This window comes from Adiantum capillus-veneris, chromosome 24 (genome assembly GCF_014529385.1).
Source record: "Adiantum capillus-veneris isolate H3 chromosome 24, ASM1452938v2, whole genome shotgun sequence".
Taxonomy (NCBI): Eukaryota; Viridiplantae; Streptophyta; class Polypodiopsida; order Polypodiales; family Pteridaceae; genus Adiantum; species Adiantum capillus-veneris.
In genome coordinates, this window is record NC_140954.1 from 38,977,095 (window position 1) to 38,995,554 (window position 18,460).

The 18,460-nt window shown below is 41.7% G+C and overlaps 1 protein-coding gene across 1 annotated transcript; it reads left to right on the forward strand.

Annotated features, from left to right (window-relative positions):
- The first annotated feature begins 6,202 nt into the window (after positions 1-6,202).
- On the forward strand, positions 6,203-9,005 carry LOC147426232 (sec14 cytosolic factor-like). The gene is made up of 3 exons (XM_086498812.1): positions 6,203-6,641; positions 7,832-8,098; positions 8,208-9,005. The coding sequence occupies exons 1-3, from the start codon at positions 6,315-6,317 to the stop codon at positions 8,592-8,594; spliced, it is 981 nt and encodes a 326-aa protein (XP_086354938.1). The 5' UTR covers positions 6,203-6,314; the 3' UTR covers positions 8,595-9,005.
- The last annotated feature ends 9,455 nt before the right edge of the window (positions 9,006-18,460 follow it).

Here is an 18,460-nt window from a genome sequence, read left to right on the forward strand (position 1 = left end):
GATCTCCTCTGTAGGATTTGGATAAGTTTCTATCTTCTTCTTGGATCCTAGCCATTGTGGCTCATGACGATCTTCCTTGTTGGTTTCTTTCTTAGTGGTCATTTTGATCTCCATGGTTTCACCTGAATCAGAATCCTCTTCAGTGTCGTTCATGTATACGGGGTCATCACCAGTCCCTATGTTGGTGTTTGAACTGGGGTCTGAATTCGCTGCTTTTTGCGATCTCTTCCTTCGTGTTTTCTTCTTCTTCTGAGATTGGGCAATTGATGTCGTGTCTCTTTCTTCAAGAATATAATTTTGTTTTTGGAGCATCAATCGTGTGAGTATGTTTACCGGTACCACATGTGTACTCCTCGGTAACCTCAATCAAGTTTAATGGTATGATCTTCAGTGCATTTGGATTATTCGTACATTGGGCAATCAAATGATCTATGCCACATTGATTACACATGAGTATCGACATTGTAGACATGCTTGCTTGATTGGTTTGCATTAGTGTGGCGTCCTTTTGTAGCCTAATAGCACACTCGGCCGCATGATGTGAACCTGCACACTCATAGCATTGAAAAGGTGGTCTCTTGGCAACGTAATTGATATTTTGGCCTCTTGCAGCAAGAGCAGCTACTTGATAGATAGGTTTGACTTGTCCCCAATAGTCCTCCATGTAGTATTGTGGACTTTCTTCAAGCGCATCAATCCCATAGGCAATATTAGGGTCTATATCTTCCTCACAACCTTCCAAACAAGCAATAGATGACTCACAACCCACTTGATTCATAGAAGTGATTCTCCGATGTGGTAGTTGAGGTCCTAGCACTAGAGGTGATAAGGGTGTTGTTTGAACAACATTTTGGGCCCTAGGGACCATGTGTTGTGACGTTTGTTCAAGAGGTGGGGCCAGCATCAATGCAGGCACTTAAGGTGTGTCTGTCCATGCTAAGGTTGGTATATTGTCCATCGCACGCTTAAATACTGTGCAATCCTTAGCTTGATGACCATACCTCCCACAAGCATTGCAATTCCCATTGAATTTTACTCTAAAAGTAGGACATTCACTGGTATTATGCGGACCATAGCATACTGAGCACCATTGTTGCTCCCTTCTTGGATACATATGATTGTTTTGCGGAGCACGATTGTCTCTAAGACTCTCTTGAATGGCCTGGGTGAGATCTGCTAAAGTCATCTCAGATATCTTTGGCTCCTTAGCAATAGGCTTTAGGGTCATTGGATGATGCCCCGATGCTTGCGAGCTAGTAGAGTTATGTTCAACAGACACTCTTTCTCCTTGAATCATTAAATTATCCTCCAATTGGATCGCATTGGCAGTGACTACTTCCCAAGTGGTGATATCTCTAATGACTAGGCCATTGTAGATATCCTCATGTCGTAATCCCCTAATGAATCTATCAAGAAATTGATTATTATTGAAGCGCTCATTTGGATTACAATGAGAATTCAAATGCTTCAAGCGACTAATAAAGTCTCTCATCGACTCTCCTTCCTCTCGTTGGGCTTTCTGGAGCTGAGAGGCTACACCCCAAAGCACTCCCTCTCGTATGTATTCTTTCAAGAATAGTCTCCTAAGAGTAGGGTAATTAATTTTTTCTTCCACCGTTAGGGTTCTATACCAATCCCCAGCCTTCCCACTTAAGGTTAGGCTTAAAGCATTACTCTTATGCAGGTCATTGTGTTCTCCTAGAGAATCGCATATTTGTTCAAACACTTCGATATGCTTTCTCACATCCCCGTCTCCACTAAATTTTTATACTGCCTTACTTCTAGGCTCTCTATCAGGCGTGTTACGCATATTCTCAGCAATAGATCGATCGATGGTTTGAGAAGTGCTGCCAAATCTCCTAAATTAGCAGGTATAGTGGCCGTAGGTGCAGGCGCTCCTGGAACTACATGTGGGATGGGAGTTGGCCTTGGCCTTGACATACCCGCGGCCCCATACCTCGTATGGTGGTGTACCATGTGGTGGTCCAAAGTTCATAGGTGTGGCCCTAGGCATAGCCGATGCCGGATACGACATGTTATTGCTAAATGGTATGGCCCCACTTGAATAAGAGCTTGAATAATGCCATTGTGGAGTGTAAGCCCTTGGCATAATTGGGGGTGTGGGAGCTACGTGGGCCTGAGGTGCGACAGGTACATAGGCTTGATGCACACGTGTTGGTATTGTTGGGGGCACTGTTCTACTCGGTTAGCGATGCAGTGCTAACGAACGAGGTCCAAGGTTTACTTTTTGTACTCATCACCAGAGTAGGTATCGTAGCCGTAGTGTCTTCGAGAGACAGAGGAGCTAGATTTGGAAAAGTAAAACTACTACTTGTGGGTTCAGACTGTATCGAAACTCCAGGCGACACAATATATGAGGGGTCCTTTGTACTCACTGAAGGAGTTTCCATCTGTGATAGTGTTGGTTGTTTGGCCTTGACCGTATCCAAGAATCTCATAAGACCCGTTGAAGGAATGTTAATCCCTCGGTTTTCCCTCTCCGATTGGATGATGCTATGGATGACATTGCAGACCATCTGTTGCCGCTCCTCTAGACTTGTGACATTAGAAGTAGATTGTACAACTTCTAACCAACCTATATGGTATGTGTAACCCGTGTACAGGTCAGTCAAGGTTTCAGTTTATAAGTCATACTCCCAATTTTTGTTGAGAAATAACCCTTCTCGGCCCGGTGTACTAGAGGTTTCCCTTGAGGTGGAAGCATTGTTGTTCCCCACAGTTTGACCCACATTGCCTACTAATTTAGGAGCACTCGATTGCTCGATTGCTATGCATGTTGTCCCAGGGGTCTTTCCCTTCATGGCTCGGCGTTGTTCTAGAAAACTCTCCATTTCCCTCTCCCTAGCCGATTGCATATAGCGCTCAACTTCTTGCACCTCCGCAAGACTCCTACCATCGGGTAGTAGAACTTCGGGGATGATTGCTTTGCAGGGTCTTCCATGAAAGCAAGGGGCAAGATATCGACGTGGACACTCTTCGGGAGTATAGGCTCCCCTGAGATACCAAAGGCGAATCTACCTCTCCCTCACCTTCGTTAACTTCACTAGCCGCAAGTTCAGAGCGAGTAGCTCTACTACAAGTTTCTACAAAGCGACTAAACACACTAAATCCAGGCTGTGGGACCCAGACAGGTACGTTTTCTTTTACTTGCTCGAGGTTTGGTGTAGGATGCCCTTCCATAATATCGTAGTCAGATGAAGAGTCACTAGCTGCTATATTTGGATCTTGGGTTGTACTCCCTTGGGTCCCCGCCGAGGGCTTGGAACCTAAGGTAGGTGGGTATTGAGAACCCGCGTAAGTTGAAGCGCTCGCTAGTTGCTCGGTCTCTAGCACACAACCAGAGCACAGATGCATGTACCTTTGGCACCCTACAAGCATCGGCGAATGCCCTCAAAGGTTAACGCTTGATTTTTTGGGCGTTTTGCACACCGTTTTCACTCATTTTTTGATGTTTGTTAATGTCTTTTTACAATCGGTTTTTGAATTAGAGTGTGTGATAGCTCGAAACGAGCGTATCACTCATGGGATCGTGGTGTGCTTTACAACACAACGTTCGATTACCCGAAGCTCCGATGGTCCTCAAAAGGGTCGATTTTTACTTGGGCATGAGATTAAAATAAGTAAGTCCAAAGGGTGACTGAGGCCTGAGCCTGGGCTTGGGAAATGTTCCCGATCCCGGTCCTTCCTTTCATTTTTTTATTTTTTTTTGGAGGATAAGGTCGCCACCACAGTCGCCCCGCGCATGCACACACACACACACACCTAACCTACAGACTTGCAACTAACAGAGCTACTGTTACACACTGTTTAACACAGTACTACAGTAACTAATTAACTAATAGATCTACTTATTGCACCTTACAGATCTAACATTATCGATCTAATACCTTAAATCTAACACCTTATCAACAGAAAACAGTACATTGCAGCAAAAAAATATAACACCTTATTAACAGAAAACAATACACTGCAGCAAAAACAAAGTTCACAAATCCTTCTCAACAGCCACACACCTTCTTTCTCTACCTTTTTTACATCTCACATTGCACCACAAAGCAGCATAGAGTGCTATTCGAGCTTAGTGCAGGGCATCTCCCCGGCAGTGGTGCCAAAAATGTGCGCATTTGTCGCACATGTCAAAGCAAGGGACTTGCCGTACACTATGTACGAGCCACAAATGGCTACAAGCACACAAACAGATTAATCTAGCAAGCTCAAGAGAGCAAGGGTGTGTCACTCACCGCCCTACGCTCGCCTTCGTGGAGGATTCCTTGCTGCGAAGAAGAGGGAGCTACTGTTGTGCCGCTCTCAACCGCCTCGCCGCCGTCATGTCGTCGCAATGCTCTCTCTCTCTCTCTCTCTCACGCATACACACACACACACACACACAAGGAGATGAAGAAGAAGATGGAGATGGAGCAAGAGCACTCTTCAATTGTACAAATGAGAGAATGAGTGATTTTTAGGTTTAGGTGACTTTTATATGAGCTCGCCCACATTCACACTTGGGCACCCATGCTTAGCAAACCAACCCTTGAATGTTCTAATTAGAGTGCGCCTCTCATCGGCAATCACTCTTACCCTTTTCCTATTGGACCAACAAGCCCGGCCCATGACTACTAGAAGTGGATGCCGGTGGTTAACAGTCACATAAAAGAAGCATGTAAGTAGCCCAAGGAAATCCAAATCCCTAAGGAATCTTGGAAGCCAAATGCCTCCACAAGCAGCAAAACAAGCTCCTCTACACTCCACTTTAGTGACATTGTTGGTCATCACTTGCTTCTCCAAGAAATCGACCGTAAGTCAAGTGTAAACTACTCTTGTAGGATAGCAGTAAGAATCTCGGTTATCAACCCAATCAAAGTCATACCAACCTTGCATTGTAAGACCTCTACCATGACCATAGAATATACCATACTCCAAAGTGCTAGGGATGAACCACAAAGTATGTAAAGGATTGTTGATGTCGTTATCAAAGCTTGGTCAAAAAAGAGCTTAGCACTGAAACTTAAATGAAAATGTCTGGCAGAGCGTACATCAACCCTAACAAGGCAAGCCACAACATTTTAATATAGAGCTGATCTAGTAGGCATGAGGGATCATGTAGAAATACATTCTTCTCAGGCTCTAGAGGAGTGTCAATAGATTTGCAAGCCTTCATCCAAATCTATTGAGAATGTTTTTGGAATACTTTTGATGACGCTCATTGCCTATACAAATTCGTTTACGTGCATGGTCCACGATATCCGAGTAGAGACGCTAAGGTTGTACCTTTGGAGAGAGGAAAATACAATGTGGAGATTGAAAGATCTCAAAATCATGGAAAATTTGTAGGAGCCCAAGATCGCTCATCTCAAAAAAGTCGACTCAAGTGGCTACATGATTTCAAACCACAGGTCTTGAATGAACCCCAAGTGATGGGATCGACTCATTGAAATAGGGCATAGTTATCGTGACGTGTGAGATCGGTCGGGTTTGTCCAAGTTTCCTTTTCATGTCCTTTTCCTAGAGTGGTATTCGCTATAAGAAAATGGAGTGGCAATGAGAGCAAGGAAACCCACGTGGATATGTGGATCAAAGAGATCAACAACTCTTCATTTAGACGAAGGTGAGGCAATACGGCACAAGAGCAAGGTGAGTTGTTTGATAGCTTGCAAACTAGTCTCTTTGCATTTTGTTTTGAAGAGGAAGTGGTAGTTCAGGATTTTCTAGCAGGAGTGTCACCCAAGTTCTTGTGAGTTCGGAAACACCTTGGTCTCTTCTTTGTCCCAATAGTGCTCACCACACTGCTCGCCCAAAGTTCTTGTGAGTTCGGAAACACCTAAGTCTCTTTTCTTCCTCCACTGTGCTTGCCTCATGGCTTGCCTAAGATCTTGTGAGTTTGGAAATGCCTAACCTTGTCTCACTTGCCTCCACCTCGTCTGAACCTAGCCTTGTATATGTAACTTCATGTGTGCATGTAGGTTAGAAATAGAGAATAGATTCTCCTTATCCTCAGGGGTGAGGGTTAAATAGATTAGAATTTAGGAGACCAATAGATTTGCAAGAAAATAATTACAAAATTTTATGTCGGTAGTGAGATACTTCCAAGTTCCCATACCGACAGAAATTAAGTAAAGCGGAAAGGACTATACAAGCTCATAAAAGGCTCTAAAAATCTCTCCCTTAAAAGTTTGAGTCTAACGTCTTTCAAGTCCTTTCGTTGCTCCCCTCCTCGCCGTTGTTCGCTTCCTGCTTTCCTTTACTATCGCGTAGTCTCTACGACACAGTCACATTCCCGCCCCGCCATCGCCATGCTCTCCAAGCTCAGAGATGCCCATTTTATGCCCTCCCGCCCCGTCCTCGACCTCTGCCACTGCGGCCCCTCCCACAAGGGCGACTCCAGCTCCGCTTGCGACGCAGATGACCTCCTCCCAGAAGATCTCTCGCCTTCTCAACAGGAGTCTCTGCACACCTTCCGTGACTGTCTCCAAGAGAAGGGATTGCTTCCCAAGAACATTCCCGATGCAGATCTTCTCCGCTACATGCGAGCTCGGTCCTTTGACATTTCCAAGGCCAAGGCTATGTATGAGGCCATGCTGGAGTGGAGGAAAGAAGTCGGTGCAGATACAATTATAGAGGTAAATCCTCTTTGCTACCTTGTTTGGGCAAGTTTTTTGTACTATCCTGCAATGCAGGCATGCGGGTGGGTTTAGGTCAGGCAATTAGGGTTTCCCAGGGTTGTTGTGTGGTGTAGTTTACTGTCTCTTGATCCTCGCCGTTTTGGATCCTGCTTTTATGAGATCGGAAGCTTCATGTTAGAAAGCTTGTCAGTAAAACCAATACTTTGTAAGCGTATCAATGCACCTCCTCATCGAAGTTCCCTTTTACAGTTGTGCATTGTCAAATTTTGGCAGATGGGTTGCAGCAGCTGTTGATTTGATAGTGATCCTAGAAGGCTACTGAACCGTTTCTTTGAAGAAATGCTAAACTCTATGTTAAAAGTACATTTCAGGATGCATGTAGATCTAGGCTTATGGCTAGTTCTCTCTGGTTGAAACATTTGTGCTTAGCTATGACCAGCACGTCATGAAATACAAAACGCTGAATCTTGGTAAGATAGGTGTGCACATAGATTTAGAAGGCAGGCACTGGCCTTGTTTTTTTCACATTGTAGAGCATCGATTGGTGCACAGCAATATGAAGTGAGTTGCAGAAACACCAAAGGGAAACCATAGCTTTTGCCATACATTTTCATAGGCTGACGCGTACGGGTTTGGAAGTATGACTGGAGTACGGTTCAACCCTTCTCCTCGAAACATACATGGCCATTAATTTCAATCATCATTAATGCCCACATCAATCTCATTAGCTTGCAGTTTTCTTTCATATTTTCGGAAGTATGATATCATTTTTTTAATGTTTATGAGCACTATTTTGTATACGGGTATATGGTTCAGCTAACCATAGGAGTGTGGTCTCAACTATGACTGAAATTGGACAGGTACCACTCTAATGTTGAAGTTAAGAGGAGCTCACAGCATAGTTACTAGGAATGGATTTTAGAACGTGGAACGGGGCATGAATTGCCATTCCCTGTTACAGTTACTCGTGCCTAGGATATGGATGGGGATTTGGAATGGTAAGTACGGGGAATGGAAGCCATTCTCTCTAACTATGGCTTATAGGGCATAGCTGGAGGTCAAGATTTCTGACGTATCTCATGCTTACAGATGCTACTTGTGTTTTGGGCATAGAATCATGAATTTAGACTCATACAGTTATGGCACATTTTTTCTTAGTTGCTCTACTTTTGATATGAATTTTGCAGAGCTTTCAGTTTCCGGAGAGAAGGGTAGTGAAAGAGCTGTATCCTCACTTCCACCACAAGACAGACAAGTTGGGGCGTCCCATCTACATCGAGAGGCTTGGCCACTTGCAACTTGATGAGATCCTGAAGATCACCACAACGGATCGAATGCTGATGTATCACATTAAGGAATGGGAAATTCTGATTGATTGGAAGTTTCCAGCTTGTTCCAAAAAGGCTGGACGCTTGATAATGCAGTCGCTCACAATTTTGGATCTCAAAGGCGTGGTAATGTACTAAGTCCTCTTCTTCGATTTTGGTGTTGTTCAAGGACTCTTATTATTGTCGGTGTGAGAGTACTGAGCTAAAACGGGCCATTAACATTTAAATTTGGCAGGCCATGAAGACGATGAACAAGCAGGTCCGCTCCTTTATTCAGAAATTAACAAAAATTGACCAGGACTATTATCCCGAATTTCTTGGAAAGATGTTTATCGTGAATGCCCCGACAGCGTTCAAAGCAGTATGGGCTATGATAAAGCCTTGGCTTGACAAAAGGACACAAAAGAAGATTGAGGTTCATGGTTCCAACTTTACCTCTAAGCTTTTGGAGCTTGTTGATGCTGAGAATCTTCCGGAGTTTCTCGGGGGTGCCTGCCATTGTGTAGAAGGATGTGAGAACTCAGATGCCGGTCCGTGGAAAGAGGTCTCGTTTGTCCAGTGTTATGATGCCCCTATGCCAAAACCAGGGGTCTCAAGCCAAGAAGAGTATTTTTCTCAATAAGAACTGCCAACTTTTTGATCGATGCAAACGACACAACCACCTAACTTTTGTACCATTATGTGAACCCCAGTGAATCTGCAAAGCAGATCCACATTCTTTATGGAGGTAATTGATGAATGCAAGACCTCCTCGGTCGATTGGGCTTTCCGTCAGTGTCGTAATATGGCAGCTTCTAGAAAATCTTATATGCCTTGATGTCAATAATGGACCCTCCCTCACATTTGGCCTTGCAGCATCCTGCAGATGAAGGCATTGAAGAGGATTTTTGACATTTTTATTATTATTATAACTCTTGTTATTTTGGTGCTCGATTGGCTGCCAAACATTGTAAGTACTTGTATGGGTGTCGTTCACATGCACCCCATTATGCTGCTACTAACCAAGGAAGCCATATTTCCCTTCTGATTAGAAGCGGTGTCTGATATTCCGACAAAAAGGTGTCTAGCTGAATTATATTGTGTCCTTCACGTGCACATGTGGATACCTATGTTATATAGGTGTCCTGTATGGTTTCTTGATTCGTGGTTTTTGTATGCACAACCCCTAAAGACGCATCGTCTAAAGGCAACATAAATTGAACGTTTCACCTCCCAAGGCAGCTGAACGAAGTGCAGGAATGTAGTGCTTTTTTCCAGTTGCAAGACACTTGGTCCTTATACAGAAACTTGGGATTTGTTTAATATGCTTCAAAACTTCCATTGGCCTTCAAATGCTAGTCGGTTAAGTCTCATTGTGTTGTCCATATGGAATTATGATGTAGTTTTTTAACTTCAAAACAAGTCTTAAAATCTCCTATGTAAAATTTACATGCGATATGAGTGGCATGCATATTTCTGGCTTGACACATGGGTTTGACGGAAGTTCTATCTCCAGATAGGGAAGAATTATGTTCAAGCTTGTTCACGGTTGGATCCTTACGTGTTACGCATCACATCATATGAGTGGCAGCTCTAGGCATACATATTAATGGCCTATACATATTAATGCCTTGACACAAGGGTTTGAAAGAACTTATCTTTCAGATAGTGAACAATTATTGTCAAGCTCCATCATGGTTGGATCCTTAGGTGTTGTGCATGGAGCACTTGTATATAGTTATACAGATTCGGTTGTAAGACATCAGGTAATCTACTAGGTTCTCTAGTGCTTGCTACGAAGTTGTATGGATCCTTGTCTGAATGGCATAGACATGGAAGTGGAGCGATCAAGAGGTAATGTCCTATATGGTTTCTTGATTCATGGTTTCCATATGCACAACCCCCAAAGAGGTACCATCAAAAGGCAACATATATTGAAGTTTTCACCTCCCAAGGCACTTGAACGAAGTGTAGGAATGTGGTGCTTTCAACCATAGTAGAAGACACTTGGTCCTTATTAAGAAACTTGGGATTTGTTTAATATACTTCAAAACATCCGTTGGGCCTTCAAATGCTAGTCGCTTAAGTCTCATCATGTTGTCCATATGGAATTTTGAAGTAGTTTTATAACTTCAAAGCAAGTCTTAGAATCTCCTATGTGAAATTTACATGTGATATGAGTGGCATACATATTTATGGCCTAACAACATGGGTTTGACGGAACTTCTATCTCCAGATAGGGAACAATTATTTTCAAGCTCGTTCACGGTTGGATCCTCACGTAGTCCGCATCATGTGATATGAGTAGCAGCTCGAGACATATATATTAATGGCCTGACACATGGGTTTGAGGGAACTTCTCTCTCCAGATAGTGAACAATTATTGTCAAGCTCATTCATGGTTGTATCCTTAGGTGTTGCGCATCTTCTATAATGCGCATGGAGCACTTGTACATACTTATACAGATTCGGTTGTAAGACATCAAGTCATCTACTAGGTTATCTAGTGCTTGCTACGAAGTTGTATGGATCCTTGTCTGAATGGCATAGACATGGAAGTGGAAAGGTCGAGAGGTAATGTCCTATATGGTTTCTTGATTCATGGTTTCTGTATGCGTAACCCAACCCCCAAAGAGGTACCCTCAAAAGGCAACATATATTGAACTTTTCACCTCCCAAGGCACCTTAACGAAGTGCAAGAATGTGGTGTTTTTTGCCATAGTTACAAGACACTTGGTCCTTACTAAGACACTTGGGATTTGTTTAATATGCTTCAAAACTTTCGTTGGGCCTTCAAATGCTAGTCGCTTAAGTCTCATTATGTTGTTTATATGGAATTTTGATGTGGATTTTTAACTTCAAAACAAGTCTTAGAATCTCCTATGTAAAATTTACATGCGATATGAGTGACATACATATTTATGGCCTGACACATGGGTTTGACGGAACTTCTATCTCCAGATAGGAAACAATTATGTTCAAGCTCGTTCACGATTGGATGTTTACGTGTTGTGCATCACGTGATATGTATAGCACCTCCAGGCATATGGCCTGACACATGGGTTTGAGGGAACTTCTCTCTCCAGATAGTGAACAATTATTGTCAAGCTCATTCATGGTTGGATCCTTAGGTGTTGAGCATTTCTTGTGATGCGCATGGAGCACTTGTACATAGTTATAGAGATTCGGTTGTAAGACATCAGGTCATCTACTAGGTTATCTAGTGCTTGCTACGAAGTTGTGTTGATCCTTGTCTGAATGGCATAGACATGGAAGTGGAAAGGTTCATATGTAATGTCCTATATGGTTTCTTGATTCATGGTTTCTGTATGCACAACCCCCAAAGAGGTATCGTCAAAAGGCAACATATATTGAAATTTTCACCTCCCAAGGCACCAGAATGAAGTGCAAGAATGTGGTGCTTTTTGGCATAGTTATAAGATACATAGTCTTTATTAAGAAACTTGGGATTTGTTTAATATGCCACATTTTCTGTTGGGCCTTCAAATGCTAATCGCTTAAGTCTCATTATGTTGTCCATATGGAATTATGATGTAGTTTTTTAACTTCAAAGCAAGTCTGAGAATCTCCTATGTGAAATTTACATGTGATATGAGTGGCATACATATTTATGGCGTGACACATGGGTTCGAAAGAACTTCTCTTCCAGATAGAGAACAATTATTGTCAAGCATTCATGGTTGGAACCTTACGTGTTGTGCATGGAGCACTTGTATATAGTTATACAGATTCGGTTGTAAGACATTAGGTCATCTACTAGCTTATCTATAATTGCTACGGAGTTGTATGCATCCTTGTCTGAATGGCATAGACATGGAAGTGGAAAGGTCAAGAGGTAATGTCCTATATGGTTTCTTGATTCATGGTTTCCATATGCACAACCCCCAAAGAGGTACCATCACAAGGCAACATATATTGACCTTCCAAGGCACCTGAACGAAGTGCAGGAATGTGGTGCTTTTAACCATAGTTAGAAGACATTGGTCCTTATTAAGAAACTTGGGATTTGTTTAATATGCTTCAAAACATCCGTTGGGCCTTCAAATGGTAGTCGCTTAAGTCTTATTATGTTGTCCATATGGAATTTTGATGTAGTTTTATAACTTCAAAGCAAGTCTTAGAATCTCCTATGTGAAATTTACATGTGATATGAGTGGCATACATATTTATGGCCTGACAACATGGGTTTGACGGAACTTCTATTTCTAGATAGGGAACAATTATGTTCAAGCTCGTTCACGGTTGGATCCTTACATGTTCCGCATCACGTGATATGAGTAGTAGCTCGAGGCATACAGATTAATGGCCTGACACATGGGTTTGAGGGAACTTCTCTCTCCAGATAGTGAACAATTATTGTCAAGCTCATTCATGGTTGGATCCTTAGGTGTTGAGCATTTCCTGCGATGCGCATGCAGCACTTGTACATACTTATACAGATTCGGTTGTAAGACATCAAGGCATCTACTAGGTTATCTAGTGCTTGCTACGAAGTTGTGTGGATCCTTGTCTGAATGGCATAGACATGCAAGTGGAAAGGTTGAGAGGTAATGTCCTATATGGTTTCTTGATTCATGGTTTTTGTATGCACAACCCCCAAAGAGGTATCGTCAAAAGGCAACATATATTGAACTTTTCACCTCCCAAGGCACCGGAACAAGGTGCAGGAATGTGGCACTTTCTACCATAGTTACAAGATACATGGTCTTTATTAAGAAACTTGGGATTTGTTTAATATGCCACATTTTTTGTTGGGCCTTCAAATGCTAGTCGCTTAAGTCTCATTATGTTGTCCATATGGAATTATGATGTAGTTTTTTAACTTCAAAGCAAGTCTGAGAATCTCCTATGTGAAATTTACATCTGCTATGAGTGGCATACATATTTATGGCATGACACATGGGTTTGAAAGAACTTCTCTTCCAGATTGTGAACAATTATTGTCAAGCTCATTCATGGTTGGATCCTTAGGTGTTGCGCATCGTCTGTGATGCCCATGAAGCACTTGTACATAGTTATACAGATTCGGTTGTAAGACATCATGTCATCTACTAGGTTATCTAATGCTTGCTATGAAGTTGTATGGATCCTTGTTTGAATGGCATAGACATGAAAGTGGAAAGGTCGAGAGGTAATGTCCTATATGGTTTCTTGATTCATGGTTTCCATATGCACAATCCCCAAAAAGGTGCCATCAAAAGGCAACATATATTGAACTTTTCACCTCCCAAGGCACCTGAACGAAGTGTAGGAATGTGGTGCTATTAACCATAGTTAGAAGACACTTGGTCCTTATTAAGAAACTTGGGATTTGTTTAATATGCAACAATTTCCGTTGGGCCTTCAAATGCTAGTCGCTTAAGTCTGATTATGTTGTCCATATGGAATTTTGATGTAGTTTTTTAACTTCAAAGAAAGTCTGAGAATCTCCTATGTGAAGTTTAAAGGTGATATGAGTGGCATACATATTTATGGCCTAACAACATGGGTTTGACGGAACTTCTATCTCCAGATAGGGAACAATTATGTTCAAGCTCGTTCACAGTTGGATCCTTACATGTTGCGCATCACGTGATATGAGTAGCATCTTGAGGCATACATATTAATGGCCTGACACATGGGTTTGAGGGAACTTCTCTCTCCAAATACTGAGAAATTATTGTCAACCTCATTCACAGTTGGATCCTAAGGTGTTAGGCATCTTCTATAATGCGCATGGAGCACTTGTACATAGTTATACAGATTTGGTTGTAAGAGATCAGGTCATCTACTAGGTTATCTAGTGCTTGCTACGAATTGTATGGATCCTTGTCTACATGGTATAGACATGGAAGTGGAAAGTTGAGAGGTAATGTCCTATATGGTTTCTTGATTCATGGTTTCTGTATGCACAACCCAACCCCCAAAGAGGTATCGTCAAATCACCTCCCAAGGCACCGGAACGAAGTGCAAGAATGTGGTACTTTCTGCCATAGTTACAAGATACATCGTCTTTATTAACAAACTTGGGATTTGTTTAATATGCCACATTTTCTGTTGGGCCTTCAAATGCTAGTCGCTTAAGTCTCATTATGTTGTCCATATGGAATTATGATGTAGTTTTTTAACTTCAAAGAAAGTCTGAGAATCTCCTATGTGAAATTTACATGTGATATGAGTGGCATACATATTTATAGCCTGACACATGGGTTTGAAAGAACTTCTCTTCCAGATAGTCAACAATTATTGTCAAGCTCATTCATGGTTGGATCCTTAGGTGTTGCACATCTTCTGTGATGCGCATGAAGCACTTGTACATAGTTATACAGATTCGGTTGTAAGACATCAGGTCATCTACTAGGTTATCTAGTGCTTGCTACAAAGTTGTATGGATCCTTGTTTGAATGGCATAGACATGGAAGTGGAAAGGTCGAGAGGTAATGTCCTATATGGTTTCTTGATTCATGGTTTCCATATGCACAATCCCCAAAAAGGTACTGTCAAAAGGTCCCAAGGCACGTGAACAAAGTGCAGGAATGTGGTGCTTTTAACCATAGCTAGAGGACACTTGGGATTTGTTTAATATGCTTCAAAACTTCCGTTGGGCCTTCAAATGCTAGTCGCTTAAGTCTCATTATGTTGTCCATATGGAATTTTGATGTAGTTTTTTAACTTCAAAGCAAGTCTTAGAATCTCTTATGTGAAATTTACATTTGATATGAGTGGCATACATATTTATGGCCTGACAACATGGGTTTGACGGAACTTCTATCTCCAGGTGGGAACAATTATGTTCAAGCTCGTTCATAGTTGGATCCTTACATGTTGCGCATCACATGATATGAGTAGCAGCTCGAGGCATACAGATTAATATCCTGACACATGGGTTTGAGGGAACTACTCTCTCCAGATTGTGAACAATTATTGTCAAGCTCATTCATGGTTGGATCCTTAGGTGTTGCGCATCTTCTATAATGAGCATGGAGCACTTGTACATAGTTATACAAATTCGGTTGTAAGACATCAGGTCATCTACTAGGTTATCTAGTGCTTGCTACAAAGTTGTATGGGTCCTTGTCTGAATGGCATAGACATGGAAGTGGAAAGTCAAGAGGTAATGTCCTATATGGTTTCTTGATTCATGGTTTTTGTATGCACAACCCAACCCCCAAAGAGGTTCCCTCAAAAGGCAACATATATTGAACTTTTCACCTCCCAAGGCACCTAAATGAAGTGCAGGAGTGTGGTGCTTTTTGCCATAGTTACAAGACACTTGGTCCTCACTAGGAAACGTGGGATTTGTTTAATATGCTTTAAAACTTTCGTTGGGCCTTCAATTGCTAGTCGCTTGTGTCTCATTATGTTGTTTATATGGAATTTTGATGTAGAGTTTTAACTTCAAAACAAGTCTTAGAATCTCCTAAATTAACATGCCATATGAGTGACATACATATTTATGGCCTGACACATGGGTTTGACGGAACCTCTATCTCCAGATAGGGAACAATTAGGTTCAACCTCGTTCACGGTTGGATATTTACGTGTTGCGCATCACGTGATATGACTGGCACCTCCATGCATACATATTAATGGCTTGACACATGGGTTTGAGGGCAATTCTCTCTCCAGATAGTGAACAATTATTTTCAATCTCATTCATGGTTCGATCCTTAGGTGTTGATCATTTCCTGTGATGGGCATGGAGCACTTGTACATAGTTATATAGATTCGGTTGTAAGACATAAGGTCATCTACTAGGTTATCTAGTGCTTGCTACTACGAAGTTGTGTGGATCCTTGTCTGAATGGCATAGACATGGAAGTGGAAAGGTTGAGAGGTAATGTCATATATGGTTTCTTGATTCATGGTTTCTGTATGCACAACCCCCAAAGAGGTATCGTCAAAAGGCAACATATATTGAACTTTTCACCTCCCAAGGCATCGGAACGAAGTGTAGGAATGTGGTGCTTTCTACCATAGTTACAAGATATATGGTCCTTATTGAGAAACTTGGGATTTGTTTAATGTGCCACAATTTCCGTTGGGCCTTCAAATGCTAGTCGCTTAAGTCTCATTATTTTGTCCATATGGAATTTTGATGTAGTTTTTTAACTTCAAAGAAAGTCTGAGAATCTCCTATGTGAAGTTTACATGTGATATGAGTGGCATACATATTTATGGCCTAACAACATGGGTTTGATGGAAATTCTATCTCCAAATAGGGAACAATTATGTTCAAGCTCGTTCACGGTTGGATCCTTACATGTTGCGCATCACGTGATATGAGTAGCAGCTCGAGGCATACATATTAATGGCCCGACACATGGGTTTGAGGGAATTTCTCTCTCCGTATACTGAGAAATTATTGTCAAGCTCATTCACGGTTGGATCCTTAGGTGTTGCGCATCTTCTATAATGCGCATGGAGCACTTGTACATATTTATACAGATTTGGTTGTAAGACATCACGTCATCTACTAGGTTATCTAGTGCTTGCTACGAAGTTGTATGGATCCTTGTCTACATGGCATACACATGGAAGTGGAAAGTGGAAAGGTAATGTCCTATATGGTTTCTTGATTCATGGTTTCTGTATGCACAACCCAACCCCCAAAGAGCTACTCTCAAAAGGCAATATATATTGAACTTTTCACCTCCCAAGGCACCTGAACGAAGTGCAGGAATGTGGTGCTTTTTACCATAGTTACAAGACACTTGGTCCTTACTAAGAAACTCAGGATTTGTTTAATATGCTTCAAAAGTTCCGTTGGGCCTTTAAATGCTAGTCGCTTAAGTCTCATTATGTTGTTTATATGGAATTTTGATGTAGAGTTTTACCTTCAAAACAAGTCTTAGAATCTCCTATGTAAAATTTACATGCGATATGATTGGCATACATATTTATGGCATGATACATGGGTTTTGACAAAACTTCTATCTACAGATAGGGAACAATTAGGTTCAAGCTCGTTCACGGTTGGATCTTTTATGTGTTGCGCATCACGTGATATGACTGCCACTTCCAGGCATACATATTAATGGCCTGACACATGGGTTTGAGGGAATTTTTCTCTCCAGATAGTGAACAATTATTGTAAAGCTCATTCATGGTTGGATCTTTAGGTGTTGAGCATTTCCTGTGATGCGCATGGAGCACTTGTACATAGTTATACAGATTCGATCGTAAGACATCAGGTCATCTACTAGGTTATCTAGTGCTTGCTACGAAGTTGTGTGGATCCTTGTCATAATGGCATAGACATGGAAGTGGAAAGGTTGAGAGGTAATGTCCTATATGGTTTCTTGATTCATGGTTTCTGTATGCACAACCCCCAAAGAGGTATCGTCAAAAGGCAACATATATTGAACTTTTCACCTCCCAAGGCACCGGAACGAAGTGCAGGAATGTGGTGCTTTCTGCCATAGCTACAAGATACATGGTCTTTATTAAGAAACTTGGGATTTGTTTAATATGCCAAATTTTTCGTTGGGCAACTTCAAAGAAAGTCTGAGAATCTCCTATGTGAAATTTACATGTGATATGAGTGGCATACATATTTATGGCCTGACACATGGGTTTGACGAAAGTTCTATTTCTAGATAGGGAACATTTATGTTCAAGTTTTTTCATGGTTGGATCCTTACGTGTTGTGCATCACATCATATGAGTGGGAGCTCCAGGCATACATATTAATGGCCTGACACATGGGTTTGAAAGAACTTCTCTTCCAGATAGAGAACATTTAATGTCAAGCTCACACACGGTTGGATCCTTAGGTTTTCCGCATCTTCTGTGATGCGCATGGAGCACTTGTACATAGTTATATAGATTCGGTTGTAAGACATCAGGTCATCTACTAGGTTATTTAGGTCTTGCTACAAAGTTGTATGGATCCTTGTCTGAATGGCATAGACATGGAAGTGGAAAGGTCGAAAGGTAATGTCCTATATGGTTTCTTGATTCATGGTTTCCATATGCACAAACCCCAAAGAGGTACCGTCAAAAGGCAACATATTTTGAACTTTTCACCTCCCAAGGCACCTGAACGAAGTGCAGGAATGTGGTGCTTTGTGCCATAGTTACAAGACAGTTGGTCCTTATTAAGAAACTTGGGATTTGTTTAATATGCTTCAAAACATCCGTTGGGCCTTCAAATGCTAGTCGCTTAAGTCTCATTATGTTGTCCATATGGAATTTTGATGTAGTTTTTTAACTTCAAAGCAACTCTTAGAATCTCCTATGTGAAATTTACATGTTATATGAGTGGCATACATATTTATGGTCTGACAACATGGGTTTGATGGAACTTCTATCTCCAGATAGGGAACATTTATGTTCAAGCTCGTTCACTGCTGGATCCTTACGTGTTGCGCATCACATCATGTGAGTGGCAGCTCGACGCATACATATTAATGGCCTCACACATGGGTTTAAGGGAACTTCTCTCTCCAGATAGTGAACAATTAGTGTCAAGCTCATTAATGGTTGGATCCTTAGGTGTTGCGCATC